Source organism: Sorex araneus, chromosome 6 (genome assembly GCF_027595985.1).
Source record: "Sorex araneus isolate mSorAra2 chromosome 6, mSorAra2.pri, whole genome shotgun sequence".
NCBI classification, from domain to species: domain Eukaryota; kingdom Metazoa; phylum Chordata; class Mammalia; order Eulipotyphla; family Soricidae; genus Sorex; species Sorex araneus.
In genome coordinates, this window is record NC_073307.1 from 95333539 (window position 1) to 95347706 (window position 14168).

Consider the following 14168-nt stretch of genomic DNA (forward strand, 5'->3'; position numbering starts at 1 on the left):
ACAGGTGAGCCTAGGGCAGTGCGCAGAGGGGTGACCAGGGTGGGCGGCGAAAAGGCCTGGGAGCAGTCAGAATCAGGGGTGTGTGCGTGTGCAGTTGTGGAGCTCCTCAGAGAATGTTCCAGAAGAGGGATCCTCAGAGCGGCTGGGTGAGAATCTGATGTGGAGGAACAGGCCCAGGAGGGAGTGGGAGGGACAGCTCGGAGAGTGATGGGGGTAGGATGCTCCTCTGCAGAGAAGCTCCTGAGGCTTTCTAGAATGTTCTGGAAATCCAGGAAGGGGCATTGGCTTGGGAGGCATGATGGGCCCTTCTCAGCCACCTGATTGCCTCCCTCAAGCCCAGCCCTGAGACAACATCCAGGAGCCATGGGAGGGGCGGGGGACCAGTCAGAGGGGGCTGGGGGCTTCCCGGAACTGGGTGCTGAGATCCCCACCAGGGATGGGCCCAGAAACCCAGAGACTGAGCATCCGGGGTGGCAAAGCACAGCCCCACTTGGACCCTTGATTGGGGGGGGTGTGCATCCCGTGAGGTTTGCTGTAGCCAGTTTGGGGGGCTCAGTGACCCTGGCCAGGAGTCCCCAAGTGGGCGCCACCCCTCTGTAAGGGGCTCCCCAGGAGGCATTCAGGGGTCACTCCTGGCCAGGCTGGGAGGCCACATGCAGTTCCAAGGGCTGACCGCCCCCCAGTCAGCCACGTACAAGGCATCCGCCCCCCAGTGCTCCTCCCCCAATGCGTGAGCGGAAGCCCTGCTCCGCCCCCTTCATCCAGGGGCCAGGGGTCGGCTCGGTCCAGCGCTGCTGCCCGTGTGGCACCGCGTGGGCCCTCCCAGCAGCTCTGCCTTTTGGGGTCCCCGTCCCAGGACCCAGGTCTGTGAGCCCCACAACCTGGATGGCTCCCAGTTCCCGCCGCCCGAACCACAGTCGCTGAACTCGGGGGGGGGGGGGGGGTGCAGAAAACCACGTGTTCCCTGGCCCGGCTCCAGGCCAGCGCCTTGCACGCGGGGGCACGGCTGCCCCGGCCGCAGGAAGGAAGGGCTGCGCGCCCATGAGCTTGTTTAAAATTATCTTTATTTTTTTTGGGGGGAAGGGCCACATCCAGCGATGCTCAGGGGTTACTCCTGGCTCTGCACCCAGGAACTCCTCCTGGTGGTGTCTAGGGGACCCTATGGAATGCCGGGGATTGAACTCAGGATGGCTGCGTGCAAGGCAGACGCTCTCCCTGCCATGCTATTGCTCCGGCCCCAGCCCTGTTGTAGTCTTTTTTTTTTTTTTTTTTTGCTTTTTGGGTCACACCCGGCGATGCTCAGGGGACCCTATGGGATGCTGGGATTCGAACCCGGGTCGGCCGCGTGCAAGGCAAACGCCCTACCCGCTGTGCTATCGCTCCAGCCCCAGGAAGGAACGGCTGCGCTCCCACGAGCTTGTTTAAAATTATCTTTAATGGTATTTTTTTTAATAATGTTGCCCATTTGCCGATAAATCATCTAAATAAATAGATGCTATACAGTCTCTTACCAATATCAGTACAAAAATAAACCCGCGCTCCGCACCAGCCCGCTCGCCGGCCCGCCCGCCCGCCCGCCCCCTACATTCATTTCGTCTGGACGAAGCTGACGCTCTTCTGTGCAAAGGACGCGCCCACCGGCCCGCGGCGCCGACCCGGCGCAGCGCCCCCTCCCGGCGGGAAGAGGAAGTTGGCAGCAGGGGCCGCGGTCCCCAGCTCGGCCAGGGGCCAGGGGCCAGGGCGCTGGGCCCGAGAACCTTCTCACCCCTTCCCAGCAAGTACCGACCCAAGTACCAACCGGTCCCTCTACATTCAAATCGGGTGGGGGCTGGGGGAGGGAGGGGGGCTGGCCACTCTAAAGCCCCCCCAAGGGTACTGGCCTTTTGGGGTGCTGTGGGGTGGGGGATCTGTGGCACCCCCACCCCGGGGATGCTGGCCCAGGGTCCCCGGCCCCCACCCTGGGCAGGAAAGACCCTCACAGCCCTTTACTCGGAGCAGCTCCAGGGCCCGGGGCTGTGGGGGCCTGAGGGGCTGCTGCACCCACCGGGAATGAGCCGTGCCCCCCAGCGACCTGCAACCCCCACAGCAGGGTCCCAGGAACAGGGCAGGGCCCAAAGCCCCAGGCCTCTGTGAGCAGCCCGAATCCTGGAGGGCCCCCACCCTTCCCTGGGGCCCCATGCGGACAGGTGGGCCCCTCCCCCCAGGTACACCCCTGGCTGGGGTGTCCATCCCTAATGGAAGCGCTGAATTGACCTGGACAGCTAGGGAAGAGGGGAGGGGGGCAGGGAGGGGGGATCTAGCCAGCGGTACACCCGAGCAGAAACAGGGTGCAGGCTGTCTTTGGTTTGGGACGTGAGGGGGTGCGGGGGGGGGGGTCGTCCACTCTTCCTCAGGCCGCTGCAGTGGGAGAGGCAGAGCTCACCCGCTCCCACACAGCGCCACCCCATGTGATCTGCGGCCCGGTGTCCCCCCCCAGGCCTTCTCCCTCCAGCGACAGCGGGGGGAGTCCACGGGCAGGTGTGCAAACCAGAGAGAGGGTCCTGCCCGGCAGGCTGCGGTTCCCGGGAACCAGGGGCGGGGACAGGAGTCGCGTGAGCCCTGAGCGCGGCCCCTCCGGTCCACAGCCACTCTGGGGGCCCTAGAGGGCGGGAGGGGGGGCTGAAGTCACCTGAGAACAGAGACCCTGGGGAGGAAGGAAGGAGTGATGCCAGGCACACCTGCGGGGCACACCTTGGGGCACATCTGGGAGCGCACCTGCAGGGCACACCCGGACACACCTGCCAGGGCGCCTTGGCAGGCCAGAAGGCTCACAGGCACACACGTGTGCACGGAGCCCCAGCCCAGGACGGAGTAGGCGAGCGGGGTGCCCGAGGCGCGCCCTTGCGCTGACGCTCATCAGGGCGCGTGGGAGGCTCGGGCGGAGTCGGGCGTGGTGGGTGCGGGCGCCCGGCTGACCCCAGCCCACTCCTGCCTGGGTCACGGCTGTCCTTTCGGGGCAGCGCCAGACTGCCCAGCAGGAGTGGGCAAGGCAGCCCAGAAACGGAGGCGAAGGGAGAAGCAACTAGAAGGGCCGGGCTGTGGGGAGAGGGGGTGGGTCTCCCCAGGCTCTGCGAGCCCAGGCCCAGCGGTGGCGACCCTGACCCCGCGCTGCCCCTCTGACACCCCGAGTGGCAGATGCCCAGCCCAGGCCACTCTGTAAACGTCACTCACGAAGGGGCGGACGGGGTGCACGAGGGGACGGGGGCTCCCCCTCTCCGCTCGTCCCCAGGGTCTTAAATAAGGTAATTCCACCGCCCCCATCCCCTCCCGTGTCCGAAGTCCCCCCCTCCCAGCCCCAAAGCAGACAGTTCAGGAAAGGTTAAAAAAAAAAATAAGAAAACCAAAAAACAAACAAACAAAAAAAAAACGGGGCTCAGCATTTCCCGCCGCCTCCGCGGTCCCGGAAGAAGCCCTCGGCGGCCTGGGCCTCGCGGAAGGTGACGGTGACGGAGTTGGCGGTGATGTCGGTGACGGTCACCTCACTCGGGGGGAGCGCGGGTGTCCAGGGCGGGGGCCCCTCGGCCAGGTCTGCGTCGGCTGCGGCCCGGATGGTGGGGGGAGGGGAGGGCGAGAGACAGAGGGGGCGGTGGGCGCGGGCGCGGGGCGCATGCACCCCCCCCACCCAACCCCACCCCGGGGCCCGCCCCGGCCCGGGCCCGCCTTACCCTCGTCCGCGGGGGGCTGCGCTGCAGGCTCCCACTCGCTGGCCGCCTGCAGCCCGTCCGGCGCCGGGGGCTCCTGCAGGAAGAGCTGCGGTGGATGGCTGCGACCCTCCGGCGCGGGCGCGCGCGGCGCGAACTTCTTGCGTGACAGCCGCAGGTGCTTGCGGGCCTTGCGCGGCTTGTGGCGGAGCGGGAAGGGCAGGGCGGGCACCAAGGGGCCCTTGTCCACCAGCTCGGGCGCCGCCCCCGCCTGGACCACCCCCTCGGGGCTCCCGCTGCCGGGCGGGCGCGCGAGCGAGAAGCAGAGCTTCTCCGAGCCCGCGGCCTGGCGGGAGCTGCGCAGGTCCATACTGTACAGCCGCTGCGGGGGCAAGCCGGGGCGCGGGGTCAGCCCGGCCGCCTGCCGCTGGCCGCTGGCCGCCCGCCCGCCAACGCCGCCAACGCCGCCCGGCCACCCCGCCGCCGCCGCCGCCCACCCCGCGCCTGGCCGCGGCGGACACGCACTGGAAACTGACCGGCCTGGGCCCGGGGAAGAGGGGTCGGGCACGCAGCCCACCGGGGTTCCGGCCCCCGATTCCCTCCCACCCGCCCCAGTGAAGAGGCAGAAGGGCGCTCTGGGCACTGCAGGATGTGATCAAAAAACCAGAAACAAAAAAAAAAAAAAGAGAAAACGGACCTGGCTACTAAGTCTCCGCGTCGGAAGGTCCCCCGGCACCCACTGTGAGCCAAGGCTGTGCCCTGGGGTCACTGGCCCCCCACGCCGCCCTGCAGGCCACAGTCCGACCCCCCCAGCTTAGGGGCACCGACCAAGCCTGGACCGCCCTGCCCAGGTCCCGCTCACTCGGCTGAACAGGCCGGAAGCGCTGGTCACACTGGGGTGAGGCTTGGCCTGCAGGGGCGGCTCCAGCCCTGGCCTCTGGTCCCCTGAGTGTTCTAAGGCGCCCCACCAAGCCGAGCCAGAGGGGACCCTGAGCGCCCCCCCCATGCGTGTGGTCCAAGGCTGGCCTGTCCCTTGGGGGAGGGTTTTGTTGCCTCTGGGGTGATCAGATCCAGGAACCAGCCCTGAGGCTTAGGGGTGTGGGGCAGCCCGGCCCCCAGAGCTAATGCCTCCCCGCTCCCTGCTTTGAGTCCCGGGGGTGTCCTGGGGGCCCCAATATTGCGGTGCCGGAATCACGAGTGCGGGCGGCTGACGCGGATGGTCAGGTCTGGGAGCCACTGGGCTTTCCTGGCTACTAGCCCCGGGGCCGTCAGTTCTGGACTCCACTCTGGCCACGACCTGGGGCACCTAGCGGGCACCCTTGGCCCTCCAAAGGCTGAGTCCCAGCCTGCGACAGATAAGTAGCACCCGTCTTCTGGAGTGGAGCCCGGGGCGGGGCCCCTGACCCACCTGGGACCCTGCGCCCACACCCACAGGAAGGGTCCTGCCCAGGATCTGGCAAAGCTCTTGGGGCTCCGGCCCTGGGCACCCCCCGACTCAGCGTGGTGTCTTCAGACACCGGCTGTGCCACAGTGACCCTGGGGACGGGCCCCCTCAGCCGGCACATCCCGGGGACAAGAGTGACACTCAGCACGGCTGGAGAGCAGCTGCAAACCTCAGGGCCCGTCACCCCCTTCTTAGTGCCGACAGCCCCGGCAGCCAAGCGCCCCCAGGAACGGAGCGACTGGGGGAGGGGTCACTGAGCCCCGAGTCCACCCTGGACGGCAGCAGGAAGCAAGACCTATAGGTAGGGGCCCTGGGGCTGGCTCCAGAGTCCCAACTCACTCCTTGGATTCTGGGGTCCCGGGCGCCCAGCCCCCCCACGCTCCCCCAGTCCTGGCCTTATGGTCTCCAGGGGGCTTCGGTGGTACAGACTCCTGTGGGGGGAGTTCTGCGTGTCTCTTCACCTCCCTAGTTCAGAAGATTCTGAGCTTTCAGAACCCGGGGCCCCCTGCAGTGTGCTGGGGGAGCCCCGTTCGAGGCGGGCAGGGAGGGGAGCTGGGCTGTGGGGGGGCTGTGGGGGGTACCCCCGAAGCCGGCCTGTTACCTGCAGCAGGATCCGCTTGGGTTTCGGGCCTCTCTTCCGATACCCCGACGCTCGGTCTTTCTCTTCCCTGGGTGCAGAGCAGACGGCAGGAGAAAAGGGGACACCGGTGACACTTAGGCGGAAAAGAGGCATCCAGCCGGCCCTCTGCAGCCTGGGCTGACCCCCTGGCTCTCAGGACCCCTCCCTCAGGCCCCAACTGCCCCGACGAGGAGACTGAGGCACCACGTCCATGGGTCCCAGGGACCCAGCGGACTCTGCCACCTGAGGCCCCAGGAGAGGACAGGCTCCCGCCAGGCCGCCGCCACCATGCCGGACATGGCACCAAGTCCCACGGCAGGGCCAGAAAGGAAACTGGGGCCCCAAGTCCCACCCTATCTGCTGCCCATCCCCACAGCTTCCCTCAGAGCCCCCAGAGGGCGCCCTGGGCCTCAAGGGGCACCTTCTCCCGGGAACGGGCCGCACCCATGGGGCACCCTGGGGTGCCCGGGGACCGGGGGTGGCCGATCTCACCAGCACTGGCCTCGCTGCCCACCGCCATGCCCAGCCCCCATGCCCGTGGCCGGGGCCCTTACTTCTCCTCGTAGGCCAGGACCAGGCGGGGGTCCAGGATGTGCTCTTCCGGCTCCCACGTGCTGTACCTGGGGAGAGACGGGGGTGTCTGAGCACCTGCACTGCCCCCTAAGCCCCTCCTGCGGACTGGTAGAGGACCCCAGGCATTCTAGGGGGGCCTCCAGAATTTCCACACTGAACAGGGGTCACGCCCCCCCCCACCCGTGGCCACCTCTGAGCATGAGGTGCCTGGGCCAGGGCAGGGCGGGCACACGCCAGCGTCTCCTCCCTCCTCTGGTGTCCCCAGTGAGGCCTGGCAGGGTCTGACCCCCGCACTCCAATGCCGGCTCCAGGCCCGTGTGACCCCGGGTGCTTGCGGGTCCGGGCACACCGCAGCCAGGGAGCATTCTTTCTGCTTTTTTTGTTTGTTTGTTTGTTTCTTTTTTGGGTCACACCCGGTGATGCACAGGGGTTACTCCTGGCTCTGCACTCACTCAGGAATCACTCCTGAGTGGTACTCAGGGGACCCTATGGGATGCTGGGAATCGAACCCGGGTTGGCTGCGTGCAAGGCAAACGCCCTCCCTGCTGTGCTATTGCTCCAGCCCCCAATCCTTTGACTTTAAAGTGTTAATATTTGTCTATACACCTAATTACAAATACATAATATCCTACAGATGCATAAGTAAATATCTACAGACACATGATGTCCTACAGACACACAAATCCCTAAGTATGTGTGTGTGTTTTCAAGGCAAGGTACAAACACAAGCAAAGTGATGATCTAGGATTCTGTCCCAGGCTGCACACAGCCCAGCTGGGTAAGCAGGTATGGGAGGGGCCAGGGGGTTCCTGAAAATCCCTGTCCGAACCTGTCTTCTAACCACGGTGGTGAACGCAAACATCCTTCAGAACATCCCGTTCCACAGATGAGGAAACTGAGGTCCTGGGGGCAATCATCTTGAACCAGCAAGGGAAAGTGAATGACTGAAATGGGGCTTGGGGGAGATCTGGGTCAACATCTACTTTCTAATCCCTTACTGGCCACCACGGTGCAGGCCATCCTGGCGCCAGGAGTGGCACTGGCCTTGGATCACAGGGATTGAGCTATAAAAGGGAGGGGTCAACGCCCCCACTCCATCATTGCTCGCAGGGGAGAGGTGGGGGGCATTGCATAAGAGACTCAGTCTCCCTGTCCCTCCCGTCCCCCTAAAGTGGAGGCCACCGGCGCCTCCGCGCAGAGCTGGAAGCCAGCGGCCACAGTAGGGCCCTGGCAGGGCACGGGCGCGGCGCCCCCTGACCCCCACGGACTGGGAAAACCCGGGACTTCCGGGGGGCGGGGTCTGCGGCGCCGGCGGCCCCGCCCCGCCCCGCGGCCGGCGCGCGTGCACGCGCACGCAGGAGGCGGAGGCGCAGGCGCAGCGTCCCCGGCCAACCAATAGGGGGCGGGGGCGGGGCCGGCGCGAGGTAAACACGGCCACGTGACCGGCCGCCCCGCCCCCGCGCCCTGGTAAACAGCCGGGCTCCCGCGTTGGCTGCCCGCTGACCCCGCACCGCGCCCGCGCGTGCCTGCGCGCACCGCACTCCTACTTAGAAACGCAAAAACATGCCTCTGCTGCAAGTGCAGCCTCCCGGTGACCCCACCGCCGGGGCCCGCTAGCCCCTCCGAGAGGTGGGGTCATCTAACCGTCCCCACCGTCTTCCTGGCTGGAAAGGGTGACGCTGAGCTGTTAGGACCGGGAAAGCGAGAGATCTGCGTGGTCAATGCTTCTCATTTCTACACCCTTATCAGGGAAGGGGAAGAAGTTGCGAGGGCCCAGTCCCCGGGCTCTGCGGCCACTACCCAAGCCGGAAGTCTGTCCCGGGCTTCAGCTTTGGACCCTTCTCTGATCCTTGGGTGACCAACAGCAATACTAGTGAGGCTGAGGCTCGGGGAAACGGCGGCGCAGGGAGGCCGCGGGCTCTGCTCAGGCTTACACAGCTGACAGGACTAAAGAACTACAGAACGTCGGTTCAGCGAAGCCCCGGCGCGTCCCACAGCTGGGAACAAAGACAGCCACAAGACGCGCTCGGCGGCGTGCTGATTAGGAGAAAAGCTCCCAGAATGTTTTTGCAGGATTCTCTGCCCTCCCCCAAACAGGAAGTGTGCTGGGCCCAGGAGGTGGAAGACAGCTTTACAGCCTACCCGGCCACCCCTCCCCTCCCCACCTGGGGCTTGCAAAGTACTTTCATGCATATGTAGATGAATCCTGCAAAATTCCTTTTTCTTTTAATTGCAAAGTTCTTTGTGGGGTTTCCCTCCTACGTGTATTGTCCCTTTCTAGATGGCAGAACCTCACAGGAATGACTAGAGGGTTTAAATTCCTAGTCTCTGCTCCCCTCCCCCACGCACAAGTAATTAAAATTTCCCTTTCTCTTGCTAATCTCTCCGGTGCCAGTTTAATTATTTTTCAGCCCCCAGATGAAGGGTGGAAGAATGGCTTCCTCCCCAGCACAGCCGGCATGATCCTGGCATGGGAGGGCATGATCCTGGCATGGGAGGGCATGATCCTGGCATGGGAGGGCATGATCCTGTAATGGGAGGGCATGATCCTGGCATTGGGAGGGCATGATCCTGGCATAAAAGCTCTTTCGATGGGACCTTTACCTAATAACGGTCTGTTACTGACCTCCCATGTCCTGGCCCTGGCTGGCAGCAGTTCAGGTCCCCTAGCTCTGGATCTCTGGGCAAGGGCTTCTCACTGCTGCCCTTCCCAGTCCGGGAAGATAAATGGCTGCCAGAAAGCAAAGAACTGCTTGTGGGAAGATGGGCTGTGGTCACTGAGGCTCCACAGTGCCACCCCCCCCCCAAACACAGATGGACTTCATAAGCAGGAAGGGAAGGAAAGAGGTTCCCAAGGGCAGTCCTGGGCAGCAGCTGTGATTAGGGGCTACCTGAGGACCGCTGCAGCCCAGAGCATCGCATGTGTAGCTGATGGCAACCTTGGTTCGGTCCCTGGCATCCCACCTGGTTTCCTAGCATGGCCAGGAGTGGTTCCTGAGTGCGGAGCCAGAAATAACCCTGAGCAGCGCCAGATGTGTCCCCAAACAAAAAATACATTTGTAGCTGATGGTTCGCAACCCCTCCCTCCACCTCAAGCCATTTCAAGAACCTTCCAGAAGACAAGGGGGGGTGTCGGAGAAAGTGTGCGCTGACCGGAAGCCCAGCCAGGGCCACTGTTCCCACTAGCAGAGCTTCCTGGGCTGAAGGGCACCCCAGGCTGCCCCCTCTCACCCCCTTACAGATGGGGAAATGCAGCCCCATGGGCTAGAAGAGTCCCCGCCCTTCCTCCTCCTTCCTCCACCCACACCCCCATGTGAGGTGGCGCTGACCTGCCTCTCACAGGGGCACGGTGGGCGGCATGAAGGAGGCAGCCATAGTCTCCCACGGCCCTTCCCGTTCCAGGCCTCCAGGGCCCCACTTGAAACAAGAGGGGACTAAGGTCCTCCCTGGCCCCACCCCGTGGCCACACAACAGCGTGGGGACAATGTCCCTCATTCTCAGGGGGGCCAGGCAGAGCCCCCCATGTGAGTTCACAGTTACCAACTAGGCAGGCAAGCCGGGGCCTCAAGATCCAAGTGAGGGGACGCAGAGGCGTTAGCGGGTAAAGGAGACCTCCCTGGCCCCTGGGGGCAGGCCTAGGGCAAGGGCAGCAGAAACAGGGAGCAGAGCAGTTCCTGGGCCCACAGATCCACGCCACGCAGCCCCAGCGGGGCCCACTCCCATGGACACCTTCAGGAGCCAAAGAGGGGTCGCACCCGGGGGCGTCAGTCCCCTCGCAGCCCCCTGCGCGGTTCCCTTTGCTGCCCTTCCCCCAGGCGGCCAGTCCGGTGCCCAGGTTCCGCTTCCGGCCTTGGGGCGTCCGGAGGTCAGCAGGGGTAAACACGTGTATCACCAGGCTGGCCAGCGACCAGGTCCAATCACCGGGAGGCCCGCGGGGTGCCCAGTCCCTGCACCCCACACGAGGAGGGGAGAGCTGGCCAGGACTACGGAACCAGTTTGGCAAGGCGAGATGCGGAGGCTGAGCGCGCATGCGCGTGCACCTGGGTTCTCACTCGCCCGACCCCGCTCCCCGCGTGCTCCGGGACCCAGCACCAGGCCAGCCCCCCGGCAAGAGCCCAGCAGACGCCCCTTGGAGAGAAACAGGGCGTCTGGGCCTCGGGTCCCTGCACCTGGTGCCAGGACAGCAGGGCGAGGGGGCGGGGCCCCCGCCGGCCAATGGGGAAGCCCCAAGCTCTCCCGCCCTCCCCGCAGCCCCTGCTGGGAGCTGATTGGCTGGTGGCGAGCTTCCTGATTGGGTGTCGGGAGAAAAGGTGGAGCACCTAGGAGAGGTCCCAGGCCCAGCCGCCCGCCCCCCAAACGGGCCGCTGCAGGTGGCACCGAGGAGCTCCCAGAGAAATGGGACGTCCCCGTTCTGCCTCCACTTGCCATGTTGGCAACGGTCTCCTCCGCTCCTGCGCGGGCCTCTGCGGGCTGTGTGGACAGGTAAGGTGGCCCCAGGCTGTCCGAGTACCCCGGCACCCCAGATTCGGGCTCCACTGGCTAAACCTGTCGTGCCTGGCGCCACACACCCCAATCCTCGCTGCAGCTGGCGGGGGGAGTCCCGGCCGTCCGGGGAGCACGGGAGCCTCGAAGAGAAGTGGGGGGCTGCTACGGCGAGCAGCTGGGCCGACCTTGACCTCAGGGGCTCCAGACCCCTCGGCTGGCAGTGGAGAAGGGCACCACGAGGCGGATTTTGTGGTGGTCCCTGGCCTTGGACGAGGAGAGCGGCAAGACAGAGGACAGACAGACAGACAGACAGACACACGAACACGAGCCTTACTTGGGGGGCCATCCTTTCCACTTCACCAGGTACTCGACTTTACCCTGGGGAGAGAGAAGAGGCGCATGAGACAGCCGACCCTCCCAGCCGGGATGTCCCCCAGTGCGGCCCGGGACCTCGAGGCCAGGTCTCCCCCCACGCCAGGGACCCTCACACCTGGGCTGCTGCCTGACCACTGCAGAGCCCCCACCCACCCGGAATGCAGAAATGCATCTGGCCCCCCACTCTTTGGGAGCTCGGCACTTATGCCCCAGTGGGGAAACTGAGGCCACGTGGACGTGTGGATGGCCAGACAGCCAGTGCCCAAGTTCCAGAGCAAAGAAGACTCTTTGCTCTTAAGATCAGAAAAAGCGTCCCCGCCCCCCAAGCTCCTCCTGGGGTGTCCCCCTGGCCTCAGCAAACCCCGCACCTGCTCTCCCCTCCCCGCTGAGAGGTCCTGCCTTGGCCCAGAGAGGACAGCCAGGGACTCGAGGAGTCCCAACTTGAAAGATGCTGGCAGGACCCCAGGGAGGGCTGCCGAGGAGGACAGCACAGTGTCTCTGTTAGCAGTCAGCCAGATTCTTCCCTCCCGGCCACCGTCACAAGTTCCAGGCCACCCTGGTCTCAGGGGTGAATCAACTCCACATGGCAACCGAAGGCCAAGTCTGTTCTCCCTGCAGAGCGCGGGGGCCCCCTCCTTGGAAGGAACCCACGTGTATTTCCTCACTGGTGTCTGCTCTGCTGGAAAGCCAGCTCCAGAGGCAAGGAAGGCCCGCGTGGGCTGAGCACGGCAGCGCCGGGGTGGACGGATGAGGAACGCGGCGCCCGAGGCGAGCAACTTACCCAACGACCCTCCGTTTTGGGAAGCGGCTAATCCCAGCCAGCTCCACCGCAGGGGGAAGCTCGGGCATGAAGGAGGAAAATAACCCCCGGAGCCCACCTGGGGGCAAGGGGCAGCGGCGGAGGAGGCTGCGTGGAGGGGTGAGCTCCGGCCCGGGCTGCCGTTCCCTTGGGCATCGGCGGCCAGGGCTGAGTTTCGTCTCAAAGATGAGCTGGCCACCGGCCAAGCACGAGCTCCTGCGCTACCTCCACTGCCAGCTGGCTGTGTGACCTTGAGCAGGTCACTTCCCTGGCCGGGCTCCTCCCGGGGGAAAGGGAGGAGGGGACCTCGGAGGGGTCCCCCAGCCCCGCTCCAAGGACCTGGGAAGGGGCTGCGGAGCGGAGATCCGGGTTAAGGAGGTTCTGGAGGAACTTTCCCCGAAGGACTTTCCCCACCCCGCCCCCAGGCTCCGGACCGGGGCGAGCCCACTGCTGCGAACGTGCGCCCGGGACGCGTGCACGGCCGCCGGGGTGCGCGGGGCGCGCGGGCCGGGCGGGCAGGACCGACGCCTCCGTGCACTGCAGGACGCCTGTTTGCCCAGCGCAGGGGGGAGGAGTGTCGAGGATGCCCGGGCGCAGTAGGCGGCTTCGCGGCGCCGGCCGGGGCGGGGCAGGGCGCTGCGGTGGGGGGGCAGGGGGGTGTGCGCTGTGAGTGGGGGAGAGAGAGAGGGGGAGAGAGAGAAACACGGAGGTGGGGGTGCAGCAGGGAACGGAAAGGTCAAAAAAAATCCAGCGGGAATGCTTCCGCGGCGGGCGGCCGGCGTTGCAAAGCTCCGCCTCCAACTTTAAAGGACTTGGTACCAAGCGTCCCGACTCGAGTTCGAGACCCAGCTCGGACGCGCGGGCACGCCGCAAGGAGCCCGCTCCTCCTCCGCCTGGCCCCGGCCTCCCCGGGCTCCGAGTGAGGGAAGGCGGAGGAAGGACGGCGATCGGGGCTCCCGCAGCCCGCCCCGAACCTCCAGGCCTGACGGGCGCTCGTACCCCTCAAGCATCCCGGGGCGACAACTTTTCTTCCACTCGCCCTACCAGGTGGCAGGGGAAACTGAGGCACCGGCCAGGGAGAAGGGCCCAGGCAGCGCGGGATGGCCGGGACTCCCCCGGCCCCGACCCCGCTCGACTTTGCCGCTCTCCCCCCGGGGGGACTGGGAGGTGCGGGGGACCCGAAGGGCCCCCCCCCAGGGGTCCCGGGACCCGCCCCCGGGCAGCCTCACCTTCCGCACGCGCTTCTTCCGGATGCTCTCCACGGCGAACACCTGCTCGCCGATGGCTGACAGCTCCATGCGGGGCGGCGGGCGAGCGGGCCCGGGGCCGGGCCGGGCCGGGCCGGGCCGGGGGCGGAGCTGCGGGGTCGCGGCTGCGGCGCGCGATGCTCGGGCCGGCGGGGTCCCCGTCACCCTCGGCCGGGCGCGCACGCGCACGCGCACGCGCGCACACCCCCTCGCGCTCCCTCACGCCGCCGACGTTCCATATTTGAACCTGCGCAACGTTTTCCTCGGCGCGGGCCGGCGAGCGCGCGCGCGCGCGCGGGGCGGGGCGGGGCGGGGGCTCGGCCGGCGCCTGCGGAAGCCACGCCCCCGCGAGGCCCCGCCCCGCGAGGCCCCGCCCCTGCGCGCGCCCCCGCCCGCGGGACTTATTTGGCGCGCGGGCGCGGGGATCTTTTCCCATCCCGACGCGTTTCCGAAAACCCCGGGTGCGACTCGGAGCGGCCGGAAACGGCGCGGCCCAGCTTGGGCCGAGGAGGACCCCGCAGCGCCCTGGAAGGCGTCCGCTGGGGGGCGCGCGGACCCTGGGGATGCTCCCCTACCTGTCCGGGCGCCCCTGGCCCGACGCGTCTGTCCCTTTGGGTCCCCCGCACACCCCGAGCAATGCCGAGCAGGCGCCTCCTCCAGCTAAGGGGCCGGCAGTTCTGTTCAGTCCTTGGGTCTGGCGGGGTCGCTACCTCGGGGACCCCCGGCTGGCGCGCCCCACTCTCCGTGCGTGTTTGTGCCCGCGTCCCTTCAAGCATACGCAAAACGGATGGTTCTGGAAGGCACAGCGGGTGTGCAGCTGTTTGCAGAATGGCTGGGTCCGGAGTTCAACACGCGGTCCCTCATCCCCTCCGGTTTTAGCCTGGCCGCTGACCACGATCCCGCCCGCCCCACCACTCCCCCTCCCCGCCTCCGCCCAGGTTCTGTC

At 66.4% G+C, this 14168-nt stretch overlaps 1 protein-coding gene across 2 annotated transcripts; it reads right to left on the reverse strand.

Annotated features, from left to right (window-relative positions):
* Positions 1–1072: 1072 nt before the first annotated feature.
* CBX7 (chromobox 7) lies at positions 1073–13492 on the reverse strand. Of its 2 annotated transcripts, none has more exons than XM_004610517.2 (6): positions 13205–13492; positions 11136–11179; positions 6298–6363; positions 5726–5792; positions 3705–3777; positions 1073–3576 (listed from the first exon to the last, which is right to left on the reverse strand). In XM_004610517.2, exons 1-6 carry the CDS (start codon positions 13271–13273, stop codon positions 3413–3415), a joined length of 483 nt encoding a protein of 160 aa, XP_004610574.1. In that variant the 5' UTR covers positions 13274–13492; the 3' UTR covers positions 1073–3412. The 2 variants fall into 2 exon arrangements, with proteins under 2 accessions (XP_004610574.1, XP_054997141.1); XM_055141166.1 differs by having other exon boundaries at positions 1074–3576; positions 3705–4062; positions 13205–13491.
* Positions 13493–14168: the final 676 nt, after the last annotated feature.

Bases quoted from the DNA above. Each gene is read 5' to 3' on its own strand.
- CBX7 (XM_055141166.1), bottom strand. From the start codon at position 13,273: ATGGAGCTGTCAGCCATCGGCGAGCAGGTGTTCGCCGTGGAGAGCATC. The intron at 6,364-11,135 runs GTAAGGCTCGTG...GTCTCTCCCCAG, and splicing joins TGGAAAGGATGGCCCCCCAA to GTACAGCACGTGGGAGCCGG. The intron at 4,063-5,725 runs GTAACAGGCCGG...TTGCCCCCGCAG, and splicing joins CCAAGCGGATCCTGCTGCAG to CGGCTGTACAGTATGGACCT.